We start from the raw sequence: 21,311 nt of genomic DNA, 5'->3' as shown, positions 1-21,311 counted from the left end.
ACTGCGTTCCTGCTGTGAAAATAGTGCAGGAACTCCGTTCCCACGCGTTCCCGCAGGACTTGAGCCCTGATTACCAACCTCTCTCTCGTCTCCACTCTTCCCTGATCATCCTAATTCTCCCACTGTCTATTCCCATGACCTCCCTCTTTCACCTACACCTTTTTGCATACTGTTTTTTTTAGACAAATCTCAGGCAGCAGCCATCTGATATTACACTAATGTATATGTAATTCTTATTTCTGTCTCCATACCCTCAGATCTGTCTCTGCCGTCCCATCTCACTTTCCATGCAAACACAGGCAATCTCTTGGAGTTCTGCCATTATGCATCTCTCTTACACTATGTAATATCTGGTTATGTAAAGAACCCAAAACTTTCATGTAGAAATCCCTGTCTAAAATATTTGAAGTTGTTTTAGCACTAATCACTGTAATGCCGCGTACACACGATCGGAAATTCCTCCAAGAAAAGTCCGATGTGAGCTTTTGGTCGGAAATTTAGACCGTGTGTGGGCTCCATTGGAATTTTTCTGTCGGAATTTCCTCCAAGAAAAATTTAAGAGCTGGTTCTCAAATTTTCCGACAAGAAAAGTTCTTGGAGGAAATTCCGATTGTCTGTTTACCTGCACTGTCATCATTGTAGGGGCCCCAGAGCATTACTTTGTCCAGGGGCCCATGATGCTATTAAGACAGCCCTGATTAAAGTTCATGTGAATGTAAAGACAGGCGTCCCAATACTTTTGGTAATATAGTGTATGTTATATCCCTATTCCAGTCCAGTCTGTCAACATTGCTTTCCTATTTTGATGAAGAAGGGTCAATTTCGTTCCCCAAATCACGGCAAATCCTTTATAAAGTCATTTACTTGACATTACATTGGAATGAATACAAATTTGGAGTATAAGGCCTCGTACACACGACCGTTTTCCTCGACAGAATCCCTCAAGAAACTTGGTGGGAGAGCTTTTTTGCCGAGGAAAACGGTCGTGTGTATGTTTTTCATCGAGAAAACTGTCGAGAAACTCGACGAGCAAAAAAGAGAACAAGTTCTCTTTTTCCTCGTCGGCAGTCTCAAATTCCTCTTCGGGCTGGTTTTCGACGAGAAACACGTTCGTGTGTATGCTTAGAAACCCGCACATGCTCAGAAGGGTGGGGCCAGTGGAATCAAACTTCCCCTTTATTGTGCCGTCGTACGTGTTTTACGTCACCGGATTTGAGAACGACGAGATTTGGTCTTGACAGTGTGTACGCAAAGAAAGCTTGACAAGTTTCTCGACAAGCCTAACAAGGAACTCGAAAAAATGTTGGCTATACGTTTTTATAGATGTCTTTTTTTCCACTTGGAGACCAGCCGGTAGCGTTGCACTCCCATATGAAATGATGGGGACGTGTCCTTCGCCTACAGATTTTGGCGCTATAAGTTGACGCTCTTTGCCATGGTTGGGGACACATGAACATAGGACAGTGTGGAGGATATTCTCCTGTATAAGCAGTATATTCCTGGGAAGGGTGTATTCGGGGCTCCTTGTTGATGGATATTACAGACTCCGCTGGCATTTTTACTGTGAAATATTTACAGCTGCCAGTTTCCATTCTCTCAGCCCTGCGACGTCCAGACACCTGCGAGGCTCTGCAAACCTCAGAAATTCTCAGTGAGGCACCGTAGACTGAGGCGTGTGCACGCCCTGTGTCTCTGCAATGTTCTGCAGCTGTGTGATCCTCTGCAATGCTCTGCAGCTCTGTGCTTCTCTGCAACGATCTGCAGCTGTGTGATCCTCTGCAATGCTCTGCAGCTCTGTGCTTCTCTGCAATCATCTGCAGCTATGTGATCCTCTGCAATGCTCTGCAGCTCTGTGTCTCTGCAATGTTCTGCAGCTGTGTGATCCTCTGCAATGCTCTGCAGCTCTGTGCTTCTCTGCAACGATCTGCAGCTGTGTGATCCTCTGCAATGCTCTGCAGCTCTGTGCTTCTCTACAATGTTCTGCAGCTGTGTGATCCTCTGCAATGCTCTGCAGCTCTGTGCTTCTCTGCAATCATCTGCAGCTATGTGATCCTCTGCAATGCTCTGCAGCTCTGTGCTTCTCTGCAATCATCTGCAGCTATGTGATCCTCTGCAATGCTCTGCAGCCCTGTGTTACTGCAATGTTCTGCAGCTGTGTGATGCTCTGCAATGCTCTGCAGCTCTGTGCTTCTCTGCAATCATCTGCAGCTTCTCTCTACAACACTGTAATCCAAAATGTGCCCCCCCCCCATTACTGTGCTCTAAGACTTCAAATAATATGTAAGAATATGAAAGCTTCTAATAGGTGTTACTTGTAGGTTCCCTAAATATCTCCTAAAATGGTGTCATTTAGGAGGGCTTCACATCGGCCTTAGCAGATGACTTCTGCGCTCTGCATCGAGGTACACTGTGCCATGAACGCCATGCCACAACCGTGACGTCATCATGGCCTGGCCATTGAAATAGCTGGAGACAGTGGCGTGCTGGTGCTCACATTTTTTGGCGGGGGGCAAACAAACTGAAAAAAAGTTTGAAAAAAAACCCCCATCAATTGCAGCCACTGTGCCATCAAACATAGCCACTGTGCCATCAAATGTAGCCACTGTGCCATCAAACACAGCCACTGTGCCACCAAATGTAGCCACTGTGCCATCAAACATAGCCACTGTGCCATCAAATGTAGCCACTGTGCCATCAAACACAGCCACTGTGCCATCAAACATAGCCACTGTGCCATCAAATGTAGCCACTGTGCCATCAAGCGCAGCCACTGTGCCATCAAACACAGCCACTGTGCCATCAAATGTAGCCACTGTGCCATCAAACACAGCCACTGTGCCATCAAACGTAGCCACTGTGCCATCAAACTTAGCCACTGTGCCATCAAGCGCAGCCACTGTGCCATCAAGCGCAGCCACTGTGCCATCAAGCGCAGCCACTGTGCCATCAAACACAGCCACTGTGCCATCAAATGTAGCCACTGTGCCATCAAGTGCAGCCACTGTGCCATCAAGCGCAGCCACTGTGCCATCAAACGTAGCCACTGTGCCATCAAACGCAGCCACTGTGCCATCTAACGCCACCACTGTGCCCATCAAATGCAATCACTGTGCCCATCAAACGCAGCCACTGTGCCATTAAATGATGCTACTGTGCCCATCAAACGCTGCCACTGTGCCCATCAAACGCAGCCACTGTGCCATTAAATGATGCTACTGTGCCCATCAAACGCTGCCACTGTGCCCATCAAACGCAGCCACTGTGCCATCAAATGCCGCCACTGTGCCCATCAAAAGCCCCCACTGTGCCCATCAAACGCAGCCACTGTGCCCATCAAACTCTGCCGGGGTGCCCATCATATGCTGCCACTGTGCCAAATGCTGCCAGTGTGCCCATCAAATGCTGCCAGTGTGCCCATCATATGCTCCACACCATCCTCATCTCCGACTATCATCCTCTTGTCCCGTCAGGCGTCCAATAGCGACGCCTGTTGGTTCAGCCAATCAGGTGACAGGGTAACCAGACCCGGTGCACCTGATTGGCTGAGAGGCAGGTCAGTGTTAGGGAAGAGATGTAACCAGCGAACGCACAGCAGTGTGCCCGTTGTTTACCCTTTTGGAAGCATATTAGAGCCCACGGCTCAATCTAATTGGCGCTTCCAAAACACCACCGCCGCTGTAATTCATATGCCCGGCATCCAACCAGGGGTGTGATCATTTGTATCTCCTCCAGAGCCCTTCACATCTCCTCCCTCCTCCTCTCTCCTCATCGTTGCTCAATAGAATCGCCTCTCCTTTTGGCCAATCGGGAAACGGGTCTCAGATGTCAGGAAAATCAGTGTGACAATAGCCAATATTCATTGGCTATTGTCACACAACTGGGTGGGCTCAGGGCACAGTGCGTCCCAAGCCCACCCTTTTTTTGAAGACTTTTAGAACCTCTGGCTCTAACCATGTGCTTAAAACAAAAAACAAATCCCCCCCCATTGAAATCAATACGTCCGGCGCCCTGCATTTTGATTAGGGGGCCTGATGCATGTGCAATGTCTATTTGCTTTTAGTAAATCAACCCCTAAGTTTCTCTGCATGGAGATATCTGTATGCAATGCTCTGCAACAATGGGTCTCTGTACAGTTGTAACACCGCACGTCACTGACCACACGTAGGACGGTAATGTCACTGGTGGGCCTGCAACCAGACAATAAGAGGAGAGGTCACAGGAGGCGACTCAACTCCACCAGGGGCTCTTAAAAAACAACAGAATATAATCTGAATCTCATGTCCCCATTCCCGTCGAAGAAAAAGAAGACATGCTGTCTTTTTGGCTCGACGAGATCCTCGACAGTTTCCTCGTCGAAAAGTGTACACACGACCGGTTTCCTCGGCAAAAAAACAAACAAACTGTTTTTTGCCGAGAAACTCGGCCGTGTGTACGAGGCCCGAGGCCATGTACACACGGGCAAGAATCTCGTCAGGAAAAAAACGTTGTTTTCCCTGATGAGATTCTTGGCAGGAAGGAAAAAACGCGGTGACGCCATTGCGTACGACGAGCATGCGCTCGTCACATTCGATGCCGTCGCCGCCATCTTGCTTCACCCTACCTGGAAGCTACCGCGCATGCGTCAAAGTCATTTCGAGCATGCGCGGGTTTCCACGGCGACAGGTAAGTATACACACTCTCGGGTTTCTCGTCGGGAAACAGGCCGACGAGAATCTCGATGAAAAAAAAGAGCGCAGGTTCCCTTTTTTTTCTCGTCGAGATTCTGGCCAGATTTCCTGACGAGAAACCTGAAAGCCTCGTACACACGAACGGTTTTCTCGGCAAGAAGCAGTTTTCTTGGCCTTCGAGGCCTTAGAATCAGCAGGCAGTCACTGTTCCATTCGCACATAGTGTCAGAGGCGCAGCGGCGGCAGAGGACTGTGTCTGTGCCCCGACTCCCGAATGAATGGAAGCAAGCAAACATTTATTAAAGGGCACTGGTAGGCTGCATTGATGGGCACTGGTAGGCTGCATTGATGGGCACTGGTAGGCTGCATTGATGGGCGCTGGTGAGGCTGCATTGATGGGCGCTGGTGAGGCTGCATTGATGGGCGCTGGTAGGCTGCATTGATGGGCGCTGGTGAGGCTGCATTTGATGGGCGCTGGTGAGGCTGCATTTGATGGGCCCTTCAATAAAAAAGTGGGGTATACATGGGCAAGGCAAAGGGGGTGTAGCCAAAAATGAAGTTTTGCCTAGGGTGTCAAAAATCCTTGCACCAGCCCTGTGTACTATTGACAGATGTTACCAGAAAAGGTGTCCCCATTTGCAGATTTCCCTTCTACTCTTGATTTGGTGACAACTGTCAAATTTTTGATTGGTCCTCATTTCTTGTCCTGGTGACACCAATGATCATCCCACATTGTAATTTGCTGTTATAGTTGAACAAACATCAACTGAACCTCTTGACCAGGTCTGCGTGCTTCATGCTTTGAGCTGCATGTTCCACTGTTCTGATATTTGCCATAATGAGCCATTGACCCTTAAAGAGTGTCCTTTGAGCTTATGTGTACGCAAGGGCAGAAAGACATGGTAGTGCAAGTGCCTTATCCTGCAACTGGTTTTCTTGCAATTATATTTGCTGCACTATCCGATTTAGAGATAGCCAGCACAGAGTAGATCTTAATCGTCAAGAATCGTTATCTCGATTTTTTCCCCGTTGCGATCTTGACAAAGGGTTTCCCGATCTTCCCAGCCTTTGGTATGCAGAGAATTTTCTCTCTGCTCTCAGCCGTCAAAAGTCAGTCTGGGCAGTCTGCCAAGTTTTAAAACATTCTATCAGTGGAATGTTAAGTCTAAACATTGTATCAATTTGGCTTTTACATCAAAGGAATAGACTTCTGTATGTAAATTAGGAACGTTTAACCACTTAAAGGGACGCTAAAGCTTTTTTAAATAACAAACATGTTATACTTACCTCCACTGTGCAGCTCGTTTTGCACAGGGTTGCCCCCGATCCCCCTCTTCTTGGGGCCCTCGGCTTCTGTCTCGGCTCCTCCCCGCAAGAACTAACCCCCTTCATGGGAGCTCTCTCCCATGGGGGTTAGTTCTTCCAGGCGTGCTCCCGTGATACAGCCGGTGGCTATAGCCGCCGACTGTATCACTCGGCCCCACCCCACGGCGCGCCGCGTCATTGATTTGATTGACAGCAGCGCGAGCCAATGGCTGCGATGCTATCAATTAACCAATGAATGAGCCGAAAAGTTTGGCTGAGAAGCCAGCTCATTCACGGTGTGGGACTTTCGAGGGGTCAGGTAAGTAAACAGGGGGCCTGGGGGGCATAGAATGCATTAAGATGAAAAAACATGTACCTTTACAACCCCTTTAAACACTAAGGGCCAGATTCACAGAGCAAGTACGCCGGCGTATCTACTGATACACCGGCGTACTTTCAAATTTCCCGCGTCGTTTGAATCCTCAAACCAAGATATGGCGGCTTCTGGCTTCGATTCGACAGGCGTACGCCTTCCGATCATAGGTGCAATACTTCGGCGCCCGCTGGGTGGAGTTTGCGTCGTTTTCCACGTCGGGTATGCTAATTAGCTTTTTCCGTCGATCCACGAAGGTACGCGCGGCCGTCGCATTCTCTTACGTCATCGCTAGTCGGCTTTTCCCGGCGTAAAGTTAAAGCTGCTATTTTGTGGCGTATAGATAAACTTGCCATGTTAAAGTATGGCCGTCGTTCCCGTGTCAAATTTAAATTTTTTTTTTTTGCGTAAGTCGTCTGTGAATAGGAAAGGACGTAACTCACGTCTAAGTTCAAAAAATGACGTCGGTGCGACGTCATTTCACGCAAAGCACGGCGGGAAATTTCGAAACGGAGCATGCGCAGTTCATTCGACGCGGGGACGCTCTTCATTTAAATGAATCATGCCCCCTACCCGCCGATTTGAATTACGCGCCGAGAGATACTCTACGCCGCCGTAACTTAGGCCCCGTACACACGAGAGGATCTATCCGCTGGTATTTATCCGCGGATCAGTTCCAGCGGATAGATCCTGTGGTGTGTACGGCCCAGCCGATATTTTTCCGCGGATATTTTTCGGGCCGATGGATTTCCAGCGGATAAAAATTTCTTAGCATGCTGATCCGGTGGTCTGTACAGACTCACCGGATCAATCCGTCCGATCCCCTCCCTCGCATGCGTCGTAATGATTCGACGCATGTGTGGGAAGTCTTTACCTTCCAGCGTCGCGCACGTCGCCGCGTCATCATCGCGGCGACGGCGCGACACGTCACCGCGGACGGATTCCACGCGGATTTCGATCTGATGGTTAGTACAACCATCAGATCAAAATCCGCCAGAGGATTTATCCGCGGGAACGGTCCGGAGGACCGTTTCCAGTGGATAATCCTCTTGTGTGTACTAGGCCTTACGGCACGAAATCTTCCTGGATTCGACTTTGAGCCAGGTAAGATACGGCGGCGTAGCGTATCTCTGATACGCTGCGCCTGTCCAAATCTCTGTGAATCTGCCCCTAAACCTTTTTCTGACAGTTGTTAGTTTTCAAGTTAAAATATTTTTTTTTTTTTGCTATAAAATTACTTAGAACCCCCAAACATTATATATATATTTTTTAGTAGAGACCCTAGAGAATAAAATGGTGGTTGTTGCAATATTTTATGTCGCACTGTATTTGCGCAGCGTTCTTTCAAATGCAATTTTTTTGAAAAAAAAAAAAAAACTAACCGGTAAAGTTATCCCAATTTTTTTTTGTATAATGTGAAAGGTTTTACGCCACAAGAATCATGAGAGAATCGTGATCTTTATTCTAAACCAAAAAATCGTGATTCTCATTTTGGCCAGAATCGTGCAGCTCTAGTAGAGAGCATATATATATATGTATGTCATGAAAAATTTCTATCATGGAAAATGATCTTGAGAATATGACACAGCAAACAGACAAAGATGTAAAACTATGTCCGAAATTGCTTTTTGCTAATAGTTACAATTAAAACGTCAACTGAAATCTCATTTTTTGAGTGCCAAAAATGGTCCAGATGTGACTTTCTTTGCTCATCTCCTTTCTTTGTTGTCTTTTTCCTTGCAGCTGACCCTGTTGACATCCTGAAAGGCCTGAAATTTAACACACAACCTGAAGGTGTAAAGAAGACCTCTGGCCTTTGTCCGGCCCGACGTTCAAGCACTGGTGGAGATGTGGCCTACAAGATTTCAAAGCAAGCTCAAATCAGCGCCCCCACGAGGCAATTATTTCCAGGTACCTCTATTGCACCTTTAAAAGTTTGACTTAGAGGGGGTGGGAGCAGGAGAGGGCTGGCAAAGAATGAACCAAGCTTAATGCCCCCATGGGCAATCTAGTTTTGATAAATACTAGAGATAAATAAGAATTCTGGTGTGCTATACAAAGTTTATTCCTGTCAAGAATTATCTCTCAACAACCAAATTCTTCAAGTATTTTAGTAGCTGCTGAAGTCCAAAAAGCATTTTTCCTTGTGGGGCGGGGGGGGGGGGGGTTGGTCTGCCCATTATTTGTCCTATTCTTTCTATTGTCTGGTCCCCCCCCATTTGGCCCATTTGGGATTTTAGGTGTTGACTGCTCACTGATCCCCAGTCAAAATCCTGCCAGGGGAACATGTGACATCACAGTGCACATTGGGGGAGCAGGGGGCCCGAACAGCCAATGACTGTGTCCCAATGCTAACAGATGGAAGGTGGAGGGCTTACCATAAGTGTGCAACTATTGGCAAGATTGGGTCTGAATTTGCTAGAAATGCCTTGGAGTCTTGGTGGGGATTAGAATAGAGTGATTGAAAGGTCAGGTTAGGCACGGATGGGTGTCTAGATTTTGGCAGGAAGGGGAGTTTGGGTTTTTATATGACATGTTCTCTTTAATTATGTTTTTGGGTGGACTGATTGTTTTAACAAAGAAGAAATTGAGTATCCAATTGTCACCAGTGATGATGGTGGTCTGTTGGGATGTTCCAGTGTCACACGAGTCGACTAACCTCAAACTCACCAATATTGTGTGATGATCATCATGATGTGAAACATTGGTGGGTCACCTATTGGGATACTATTGGCTAGATTCATAAAGAGTTACGCCGGCGTATCAGTAGATATCACTAGATACGCCGTCGTAACTCTGAATCTACGCCGTCGTAACTCTGAATCTATGCCGTCGTAAATGTAAGCGTATTCTGGAAACCAGATACTCTTAAATTAGTCTAACATACGAGCGGCGTAAGTCTCCTACACCGTCGTATCTTAGGGTGCATATTTACGCTGGCCGCTAGGTGCCGCTTCCGTCAATTTCAGCGAAGAATATGCAAATGAGCTGGATACGCCGATTCAGAAATGTACGCCCCCCCCGGCGGATTTTTTTACATCGTTTGCGTAAGGCTTTTTCCGGCGTAACGTTACTCCTGCTATATGAGGCATAGCCAATGTTAAGTATGGACGTCGGGACAGCGTCGAATTTTGCGTCGTTTACATCGTTGGCGTAAGTAGTTCGCGAATAGGGCTTTGCGTAAATTACGTTCACGTCGAAAGCATTGACTATTTGCGACGTGATTAGGAGCATGCGCACTGGGATACGTTCACGGCTGGCTCATGCGCCGTTCGTGAGAAACGTCATTTATGTGGGGTCATGTTTTATTTACATAAAACACGCCCACCTCTTGACAATTTGAATTCGGCGCGCTTACGCCGGCAGATTTATGCTACGCCGCCGCAACTTACGGAGCAAGTGCTTTGTGAATACTGCACTTGCCTCTCTAAATTGTGGCGGCGTAGCGTAAATAACATACGCTACGCCCGCACAAATTTACTTCGCCCTACCTGAATCTAGCCCTATGTGTCTGCAGAGCTAACATTTTATATTCTTGCAGGTAAATTCCCAGAGGACTTCTCCATTATGGCCCTTTTCCGGGCGAAGCCTGGGACGCAGGCCTTCCTTTTTTCCATATACAACGGGGATGGAATCCAGCAGATCGGAGTAGAAGTGGGACGCTCTCCTGTCTTTCTGTATGAAGACCAGCACGGAAATCCCAAACCTGAAGACTATGCTTTATTCAGCGGGGTCAATCTGGCCGATGGAAAGTCAGTAAATATGGCTCACCTTTTTTTTTCAAATACTTCTTGAGTAATTTTTTTTTGCTCTTCTGTCTGCTTTAATTCCATATTTTGGGCTCCATTCTCTAAAGCCTATCGCATTCGATATTTGGGTCGTGTGACACATTTCTCCCAAATACCGCATACGATACTAAAAATGACTATCCCTTTATTTACCTCAAAAAGCAAAGACGCTGCATAAATACTGCATTCAACAGTCAATTTACTAAAGGAAATAAATAAGTAAATATATGCATTAAATAGGAAGTGGTCCAAGCAACTACCACCCACAGGCTTCTTAACAACCAGAAACTAGTTGGTTGTTAAGGAGCCAGCACCTGCCCTGTCCTTAAAGCGGGAGTTCACCCGAAAAAAATTTTTTTAGCATTAGATTGATGCTCATTTTGGTAAGCAGAATCAGGTGTTTTTTTTTTAAATCGAAGCCGTACTTACCGTTTTAGAGATAGATCTTCTCCGCCGCTTCCGGGTATGGTCTTCGGGACTGGGCGTTCCTATTTGATTGACAGGCTTCCGACGGTCGCATACATCGCGTCACGAGTAGCCGAAAGAAGCAGAACGTCGGTGCGGCTCTATACGGCGCCTGCGCACCGACGTTCGGTTACTTTCGGAAAATCGTGACACGCTGTATGCGACCGTCGGAAGCCTGTCGGAAGCCTGTCAATCGAATAGGAACGCCCAGTCCCGCAGCCCATACCCGGAAGCAGCGGAGAACATCTATCTCTAAAACGGTAAGTACTGCTTCGATTTAAAAAAAAACACCCGATTCTGCTTCCCAAAATGAGCCTCAACCTAATGTTAAGAATTGAGTTTTTGGGTGAACCTCACTTATCTTTTCCTTCGATTTCCCTTCTAAATGTTTTTTTTCTTTGTGTGAATTTATTACTCCCTGTTACTCCTCAGTAAGCTTGCCCCCATCATCCGAGCTGTTCTGGCTGGGGGTTAGTCAGCGTGCTCACCCCCTCCCTGGGGACTACATCCCTGTGGGGGAGTGTGAACGTTCACAGCGTCTCCCCACAGGGATGTAGTCCCAAGGGAGGGGGCGAGCACGCTCAATAACCCCCAGCCAGAATGGCTCGAAAAATGGGGGCAAGCTTACTGAGGAGGAACAGGAAGTAAAAAATTCAGACAAAGAAAAAAAAGATTTAGAAGGGAAATCAAAAGTAAAGGTAAGCAAACTAACAATGCACTAGCTTAAAGGAACTTGATTAGAAAATAAAAAAGGAACCTTTACAACCCCTTTTAAGGGTGGCCGGTAGACTTTGGTTGAGTTGTGTTAGGAACTTGACAGGCCCTCTCTAAATGCCCAGCTTATCCAAACAATTACATAATGGTTAAAAGAAGACACTAGGAGGCTTTAGTAATCTGCCGCTTATCGTAGCAAACAGGGACCTCCAAACATTTATTGAGTTGTTCTGTGTTAAGGACGCTCAAAGGCTTCATTTCTCATGGACGTTTTTACAGCCACTTTTTTTAGCCTTTTTTACAGCTTAAAAACGCCTGTCCATGTTTATTTATTTATTTATTAGATTTTTTTTTGAGCTGGTGCTCAAAAACGCAGCGGTAGCGTTTTTGAGCGTGTTTGCACGTTTTTGCGCGTTTTTTAACGTTTTTACAGCTCTAATGCTGGAGCTTCAGAACGCACTGGTCCTGTTTTTTTTTTTTTGCAGCTTAAAAATGGCTCAGCCATCTACAGTTCAAAAACGTCATGATGGGCATGAGGCCATAGACTAACATGGAGAGCTGTTTTTAATCTGCAAAAAAAGCTCAGAAAAGTGGCTGTAAAAACATCCAAAAACGTCCATGGAAATGAAGCCTAAAGGTTAGTCTTGTCCAAAAATAATGTCCAGGTTTTAGGTAGACTATTGGGTTCAAGATGCTTTCAAATTGCAATCAGGGGCCTTAAATAAACAATATGAAGTGTGACTTTCCAACCTTCCGCTCTCCTCTGTCCTAGTAAGTCCTCTTGCTTGGCTTTGTGTTAGCATGTGGTCCTGAGTGACCCTTTGGCGCATCTCTATTATTTCCTATGTGTGGTCCAGCATGGGAAGCGTGTCCAAATAGTTCAGCCTAAAAACAGAATGTAGGTCACTAAACATGCCAGTAGCTACCCAAAACCAAAAAATTCAGTTTGAGAAGACAAGTTTTGCCGGACATGGAAGGGAGAACACAGAGATTACTGCTAATGGCAATAATTGCATGGGTTATATTATATGGTTATATCCAGGATGATCAATCAATCAACTTGTGTACATTCAGCCTGCCCATACATGGTTCAAATCTCGGCCAGCTTAGGACACATTCTATGATTAACCGTTTGCCGACAGCCGACAGAATAGCACCGCTGGGCAAATGGGCGTATAAATATGTCCCCTTTTATTTGCTGCTGTGTGGTCGTGTGTGCACTGCCGCCGGCGCACTCTCGACCCTGTCGCAAGCTCCGTGCCCGCGGGACCTGCAGACTCGATGTCCTCCTGCGATCGGGTCACAGAGCTGAAGAACGGGGAGATGTCAGTGTAAACACAACATCTCCCCGTTCTTCCTAGTAACATGTCACTGATCGTCTGCTCTTCTCATCTGGGAAGAGCGATCAGTGACGTGTCACTTGTAGCCACGCCCCCTAACAGTTAGAATCACTCCCTAGGACACACTTAACCCCTTCAGTGCCTCCTACAGGTTAACTGCCAATGTCATTTTTACACTAATCAGTGCATTTTTATAGCACTGATCGCTGTAAAAATGACAATGGTCCCAAAATGGTGTCAAAAGTGTCCGATGTGTCTGCTATAATGTTGTGGAGTCGGAAAGGCGGCGATTTAGAAGGCTCGCCGAGGGGCTGTTGTTGCCTTATGGCCAAACAGGAAGTTGGTCCTGGGACACGATTGGCCAGGAGTCCTGAGTCTCCCTGGCCAGTTAGGTCTCAGGACCTGCTTCCTGATTGGCCGGTAGACATGTGCACACTGAAATATTTCGTTTCGGAATTTCCTTTTTGTCCGAAAAATAAATGTATTTAGTTACTCCCGAAATTCCTATTTATTTATTTTGTTTCGTTAAAAAAATGCATTCGTCCGAAAATCCGAATTAATTAAGGTCAAATCTGTCATTGAAGGCTTATGGTGTCTGTCGAATTTTCTAAGATTCGACAAGCAGCTAAACTGTACGACGCCGCAATCGTACATTTCCGGTCGAACGTTCCGCCTACAAGCTATAGAAGAATTCTAATGTTGTATGACACTAGTAATAATTATATTTATAAATTATTATTACTAGTCAACCAACATTTGAATTCTTCTATAGCCTATGGGCGAAGCATGTGACCGGAAATGTATGATTGCGGTGTCGTACAGTTTAGCTGCTTGTCGAATCTTCTTAGAACTTTCGACAGACACCATAAGCCTTCAATGACAGATTCAAAGTTTTTCGCTGCTTCGTCGAATCTTCGTCGTTCATGTCGAATGGTCTACCCCAACACTGTCTCAATAATGTCTAATCTTTTCTCTCTATGTTGAATCTTTCCTCTCTATGTAGAATAATCTTGGACTAATAGAGTTAAGGTTAGGCACATTCGACCGCAGATTCGATAGACACAGATTGCTATTGTCAGCGACATGTCGATTCTCCTATCTATATTGAACTGTTGTAGCAAGGAAAATGAAAATAAAGCATTTTTTTATGTTGGATCTCTCGGATTTCGTATTCTGTGGGTTCGTTTTCGTTTGTTAAAACAATAACGAAATACCCGAGTCGGACGAAAATGCATTCGGACGAAAACGAATGCACATGCACATGTCTATTGGCCGGGAGTAGAAAAGCCCACCTTTTTTTGAATTAGAGACTCTACTGAAATCCATACGTCCGGTGCCATGCTTATAGATTAGGAGCCGGGTGCATGGATTAGGGGGGCCTTTAATGAAGCGGCTACCACTGAGAAAAGGGATCTTGGAAAGCAGAGAAGACAATTATGAACAATAGGATAGACGTTGGCCCTTTGGAATTGTACGGCCGTTCCTGTTCAGTCCTGTCCTCGGATCTTCTCACCTCGCCCCCCATTTTTTGTGTCCCCAGATGGCATCGCCTCGCTCTGAGTGTACAGAAGAAGTCCGTCACCCTAATCCTGGACTGTAAGAAGAAGATAACCAAGCCACTGCCGCGAGGGAACAAACCCGTTGTAGACACTAAAGGAATCACTGTATTCGGGATGAGGTTCTTGGATGAGGAATCATTTGAGGTAAGATCCAATGGACTGTTATCCTAGAAGAACTCCATTCTAAATAAAATAATAAAAATAAATAAAAAAGAAATGAAAAATAAAAACTGTGGCGGGTCTATGGAAGAAGTTAAAGATCTACACCAGCCAAAACCCATATGAAGGATATAGAAGGGGTTAGAAACTCCATCTGGTTTAAAGTGGTTGTAAACCTCAGACATGAATTATAAACAAAGCATATCCCGCTTATAGTGTGTGCTTGTCTCAATCCAGAGCACTAAGTGTCATTTATGTCTGCTGCTTCATTCCACTGCTATACTGAATCACTTACATAGTTAGTCGGCCTGAAAAAATACACAAGTCTATCTAGTTCAACCCATGCCTTACATGGTTTCCTGACACTAAGAGAAAAATTGTGACTGGGGAGGAGCTCCAGCACACAGCCTGTGATTAAAAGCCTCAGCTCTTAAGTGGCAATGCAGTGTCAGGCTTTAATGCTGTGCTACCACATATATGCGTAAAGATGGAGCTGCTATAAGCTGTGCTCACGTTTGTGCCCCTAACACCGCGACTATGCTGACCCCGACACTAAAATCAGGAGCTGGTAGGATGGGCTCTTGGTCATGTGACCACTGTGACAGCCAATGACATTGATCACATGATCAGAAAGCCCAGGAAACGTCTCCTTAAAGGGCCAGCTCCCACCAACAGAAAGGGGTTACTTAGCCCATGGAAGAAATAATTTTATCATTTACATATATGAATACAGTAAACTGAAATCCTATTGGTTGTAAAATAATTTTGCTTTCTAAAGCAAATCTATTCCGAGAGAAATAAATAATCTGCCATCGCCGACCTCTTAGTATAATGCCAATTGCCTGCCTGTCATATCAATCCTAAGGCTTCATTGTTTATTGAATTGCTGACTTGGAATGAGTATGCAGATCAGGGTTCCTGACTTCACTTGCTGCATGCTTGTTCTGGCACAAGGAGAATAGCAGGAGGCAGCCAGATAGTTAGCATTTTCAGTTAGCAAGTCAGCAAAGGTGTCCCTTAAATAAAATGACATTCCTCAGTTTTCCACTTGCTGCTGGAACATCCGCGGCTCAGCCAACAGTGTGTACTACTGTACAGCCGCCTCCCGTCCCAGCCCTGGCCCACATCACTGGCTCTGGTGTCAGCAGTTGGCCGGGGGGCAAGCGTCACGTTCCAGTTGGCGACTGCCGAGAGCTAGTGGGAAAGCAGAATCCTGTGCCAGATTCCCCTTCTAAGACTCGTCTGCTTTCTTACATGTGTACAATTCCACTGCATTGGAGCTGGAGGAGAAGCCTGGACTCCATACAGCCCAGGAATCCTGACATAAGGGGCCTTTGTATGCCTCAATCTACCACAAACATCCAGATTATTATTATTTCAGGTGTAGGAACATTATGAAAAACAGCAATAAAAAAAAAAAAATCTAAGCACCTCATTCAGTACACAATTCTATCATTTGTCATTTTTACTAATATATTGCTCATGAACTTTCTCCAGCCGCTGTTCCCTTTTGTCACCAGCAGGTGGCGCTGTTATACTCATGTCAGCTGATGATTCTAATTAGTTTATAAGGGATTATTTGAAATACAGTGGAACCTCGGTTTAAGAGTAACTTGTAGGGTGACCACATTTCCAAACTACCATTCAGGGACACCCTCCCTTCCGAAAAATCAGCTTGTGCTGTAACGAATCACAGCACAATGATTGGACACAAGAGGCGGGATTTATGATTTCTCCAATCACAAGTAGGGGGCGGGGATTGTGCTACTCCAGACATTTCCGGCCAGGACAAGTACTGTCAGTGAGTAAATCAGTGAGGTGGTGGCCTTTTTTGGGGTCATCAGATTGGCCCGGGGGATGGCTGTGTCAGTTTCATTCCGGGACACTGTATTGTCCTGGAATGAAGGTGCCCGGGACAGACCTTCAAAATGCGGGACTGTCCCGGGCAATCCGGGTCACCCTAGTACCTTGGTTTGAGAGCGTTTTGATTTGCGAGCAACTTTAAAAAAAAAAAATCTGACTCGGTTTTGACTCGCAAGATGAGCAGAATTCAAGCTAAATAGGCACCTCATTTGGCCTAAGGTACGTGGTCGCAGAAGCCGAGCAGAGCCGAAAATAGGCCTGCAGTACCTCATTTGCCCTGAGGTATGGGGGCGCAGGAGCCGAGAAAAGCCGAACATTGACTTGCAGTACCTCATTTGGCCAGAGGGGGCGCAGGAAACGAGCCAAAGTGTCTTAGGGCCTTTTTGGCCGTTTTCTACGCTCTCTGGCGCCCACCAGCCTATGGCCGCAATCGGTATTGCATCCCATTGAAGTCAATACGGAACAAACTATTTTCTTTTCCATTGACTTCAATGGGAAAACTCGCTTTGATATGCAAGTACTCCTGGAACGGATTATGCTCGTAAGCCGAGGTTCAACTGTATAACTAAAGGCATACTAGCTTTGACTAGAGTAGAATAAAACTCCTGTCAGTTTGTATTGCTGTCTGTGGCCCGGTTAGGTAGATTCACCCCCTTTATTTGTACTGTTTACCTTTTTCACTGAGAGTGAAAGAAAATCCCACATTTTGTGTTGTCACCAGAACAGGAACAGAGGCGAAATCTTCTAATAGGGACACTAGTTGTGGTAACACCCTGGGTTTTCCTGTCACTTCCTGTTTTGGCTATGGGACAGGAAATGAAGGGTAATTCCCCCAATGGGACACAGATAGCACAAAAAGATAAAAAACCTGTGACATAGATTATAACCCTCCCTTACTTCATCCACAATGTAAAAAAAAATCTACTTTAACACAATGTAAAAGAAAATACCGTATTTATCGGGGTATAGCGCGCACCCCTAAAGTTGCCCGAATTCCTGTGGAAAAAATATGTTTTGTACTTACAGTTTTGGTGTTTTGCGCGGCGTCCATCGGCGGCCTCGTCGGGTCCGGCGTCCGTCTGCGGCTTCAGGTGTCCTCTTCGTCGGGTCCGGCGTCCTTCTGCGGCGTCCTCGCGTCCTCCCCGCTCGTTTCCTGCGCCGAGTTTGAATACTGCGCCGACATATACCGAGCGCAGTACACTCGTGTATCGTCGGGCAGGCTCGGCAACTCTCACGCTGACGTACTGTACGCTCAGGACGTCAGCGCGAGAGGCGCCGAGACTGCCCGAAGATACATGAGTGTACTGCGCTCGGTATATGCCGGCGCAGTATTCAAACTCGGCGCGGGAAAGCGGGTATCGGCGTATACCGCGCACCCACGATTTTGCCCTAATTTTCGGGGCAAAATAGTGCGCGGTATACGCCGATAAATACGGTACATGTTTATCTGCTGAGTATTATTTCTGACATTTTATTATATATCACACAGATAAATATACCTTGGAAATACATGAAGATAATTAGGATTAATTATGTCACATTGAGGTTTAGTTCCCAGCACAGTTACAGTGCATTGCCCTTTAATTATTGGATTGTCACCTGTCCAGTGTGCACTGAATATAGAGATTGTCTAGCAATGTGACAATCCGCACATTATTGTCGGGTATTGCAAGAGAAGGTCATTTGTAGGCTTTGAGCGCCACCCTGTGGTTGCATGGCGGAATGATTTACATCTGTATTACAAGTTTGAGAAAGAGCAAATCGAGTACTGTCCGTGATAATTTTTTTATTTGCACTAACATATCATTTTTCATGGACGAGCTTTCGGGGTGTGTCCCCTTCTTCAAGGTCCAAGGAGTACTGATTCACAAAAGTTTTAGCAGAAGGTAAAGGGCCGGATTCATGTAGACCTGCGTAATATTGTGCGGGCGTAACGTATCTCCGATACGTTACGCCGCCGTAAATAAGGGCGCAAGTTCCGTATTCAGAAAGAACTTGCGCCCTAAGTTACGGTGGCGTAACGTATGTGCTCCGGCGTAACGTATGTGCTCCGGCGTAACGTATGTGCTCCGGCGTAAGCCTGCCTAATTCAAATTTGGATGATGTGGGCGTGTTTTATTCAAATTTAGTGTGACCCCACGTATTTGACGTTTTTTTACCAACGCTGCATGCGCCGTTCGTAAAAGAATCCCAGTGCGCATGCTCGAAATTCCGCCGCAAATCGTCAATGCTTTAGACGTGAATGTAACTTACGTACAGCCCTATTCGCGAACGACTTACGCAAACGACGTAAAAAAATTCAAAATTCAACGCGGGAACGACATCCATACTTAACATTGCGTACGCCTCATAAGAGCAGGAGCAACCTTACGCCGAAAATGCCTAACGTAAACGACGTAACAAAATAGCGCCGGGCGTACGTACGTTTGTGAATCGGCGTATCTACCTAATTAGCATATTCCTCGCGTAAATCGACGGAAGCGCCACCTAGCGGCCAGCGAAAATATGCAGCCTAAGATACGACGTAAGACACTTACGCCAGTCGGATCTTAGGGAAATCTATATGTAACTGATTCTATGAATCAGGCGCATAGATACGACGCCGCAACTCAGAGATACGACTGCGTATCTGGAGATACACCGTCGTATCTCCTACCTGAATCCGGCCCAAAATGTTTAAACAAAACAAAACAAAAAATCTCTGAGTGTCGGTTCACACAGGGCAGCCCGACTTACAGCGCGACTTCGGAAGGCGATTTGGAGGCGACTTTAGCGCAACTTTGAGCAACTTACAACGCGACATAAAGTTGCCTCCAGGACAGGCGACTTTGGCTGTGGCCAATCACAGAATAATCAGCTCTGTGGGAGGGAGGGGTTTGCCTGGGTAAACTATTTTCTTTTTCTGTAAAGTTGCTTCAGTTAAAGTGGAGGTCCCACGAAAAAAAAAAATATTAAAAGCTGCTGACTCTTAATAAATGGACACTTACCTGTCCAGCGCGCCCGCGATGTCGGCAGCAGAAAATGAGAAATCGCTCGTCTCTCTGCTGCCTCCGCCGCCATCCTCGGTGCCAGGGAATCAGGAACTGAAGCCTTGCGGCTTCACTGCCCAGTTCCCTACTGCGCATGCGTGAGTAGCGCAGCGCTTTCTCAGTGGTCCCCGCTGTCTCCTGGGACCAGTGTGTTTCCCAGAAGGCAGCGGGGGGGGGGGGGGGGTTAAGTGATTCCTGTGGGAGTCATTCCCGGAAGTGGGTGCAAATACCTGTATTAGACAGATATCTGCACCCCCTCCCCCCTGAAAGGTGCCAAATGTGACACCGGAGGGGGGAGGGTTCCGAAAAGCGGAAGTTCTATTTTTGGGTGGAACTCCGCTTTAAGACGATCCGACTTTGGAGGCAACTTCCATTGAAATCTATCGGTACAAGTCACCTAGAAGTCGCCTTGAAGTAGTACAGGAACCTTTTCTGAAGTCGGAGCGACTTCAGTAGTGTACATTAAGACGGCTCTCATTAACTATAATGGAATTTTTTATGTTAAACGACTTGGGGCGACTTGAGGTCTGACACAGTGTTTCTCAACTCCAGTCCTCGGGGCGCACCAACAGGTCTTGTTTTCAGGCTTTCCATTATTGTGCACAGGTGATTTTATCAGTTTCACTGCCTTAGTAATTACCACAGCAGTTTGATCTGAGGGAAATCCTGAAAACATGACCTGTTGGTGCGCCCCGAGGACTGGAGTTGAGAAACACTGGTCTGACAAGTCGGATCCCAAGTCGCTGTAGTGTGAACCGGTGATCTGCGGATTATGGTTCCTCCCATCGATATGGTTAACTATAATGGAATTATTATTATTATTAATAATAATAATAATAATAATAATAATACATTGATCGATTAAACTTACCCTGTGGCAGAGCGAAACAACTCCTGACCAATCGATATTCTAAGTTTAACAAAAATAATAAATAGCTGCACCACAGAGTGGTAGTAAGTGGGAATTACAAGCACGTCAATATCTCATTAATTATTATTATTACTATTATTAATATAATAATAATATTACATTGATTCAGTAATTATTATATATCACGCAGATCACACCGATGAATATACCTAAAAAAAAAAAAATCTTTTGAGAAAATACAAGAAAATGATTGGGATTGCTTATGTCACATTGTATCATCTGTGAGGTTTAGTTCCCAGCACAGTTACAGTGCATTGCTCTCTAATAATTAGATTGTTACTTGTCCAGTGTGCACTGAATATAGAGATTTTCTAGCGATGTGACAATCCGCAGATTATTATTGCAAGAGCAGGTCATTTGTAGGCTTTGAGCGCGACCGAGTGGCTGCATGGCGGAATGATTTATATCTATATGACAAGTTTGAGAAATATAAACAGATGTTTGCGCCACCGTGTGGCTGAGAGAAGAAACTACTGCCATATCGAAATTTCCAATTTAGGAAAAATAAATAAACTGCACCACCATGTGGCAGTAAGTAGGTATTACAAGCACATCAATATCTATTATTAATTATTATTATTCATATCATTTTTATTATTATTAATAATAATAATAATAATAATAATAATAATAATAATAATACATTGATCAATGAAACTTACTGTGTGGAAGAGAGAAACTATACCTGGCAAATCGGTATTCCAAGTTAGAAAAATAAGTATTATATATACTTATTATAGGCTTACCTGTAGCAAAAAGTGGTCTATAAAGGTTTACAACCACTTTTATGATAATAATAAAAATAACATAGCATCATTATAGCATTTTATCACCTTATTTTCATGCTATCCTATTATTTTTCTTGACTTGTGACTCCCTTTGGGATCTTTCAGACAGGCTGCCTGCCAGGGAATGGTAAAAATTGGCAGCTGAGTATATAGCCTTAAAGTATATGCCAAGCCAACATTTTTTCTTTTACTTTTGGACAGAGTAGGGAGAGGTTAGATTTGTATTTCTATCTGTGTTCCCAAAGGGGAAGATTCACCCTTTCTATCTGTCCTGGTGAATATTGTCTCTGGTATAGAATTGATGGGAACTCCAGCATTTTTTGGACTTTC

At 45.5% G+C, this 21,311-nt stretch overlaps 1 protein-coding gene across 8 annotated transcripts in view; it reads left to right on the top strand.

Annotated features, from left to right (window-relative positions):
* The window catches only part of COL11A2 (collagen type XI alpha 2 chain), a 186,161-nt gene that overhangs the window by 64,592 nt on the left and 100,258 nt on the right, over positions 1 to 21,311 (top strand). For all 8 annotated transcript variants that reach the window (XM_040324940.1, XM_040324939.1, XM_040324947.1 and 5 more), the window contains exons 2-4: positions 8,089 to 8,256; positions 9,887 to 10,097; positions 14,193 to 14,355. In XM_040324940.1, coding sequence (XP_040180874.1) covers positions 8,089 to 8,256; positions 9,887 to 10,097; positions 14,193 to 14,355 — 542 coding nt within the window. The remainder of the gene's footprint in view (positions 1 to 8,088; positions 8,257 to 9,886; positions 10,098 to 14,192; positions 14,356 to 21,311) is intronic.

This window comes from Rana temporaria, chromosome 9 (genome assembly GCF_905171775.1).
Source record: "Rana temporaria chromosome 9, aRanTem1.1, whole genome shotgun sequence".
Taxonomy (NCBI): Eukaryota; Metazoa; Chordata; class Amphibia; order Anura; family Ranidae; genus Rana; species Rana temporaria.
The sequence above is the reverse complement of the archived record's forward strand: the minus strand, read 5'-3'. Positions and strand labels throughout refer to the sequence as shown.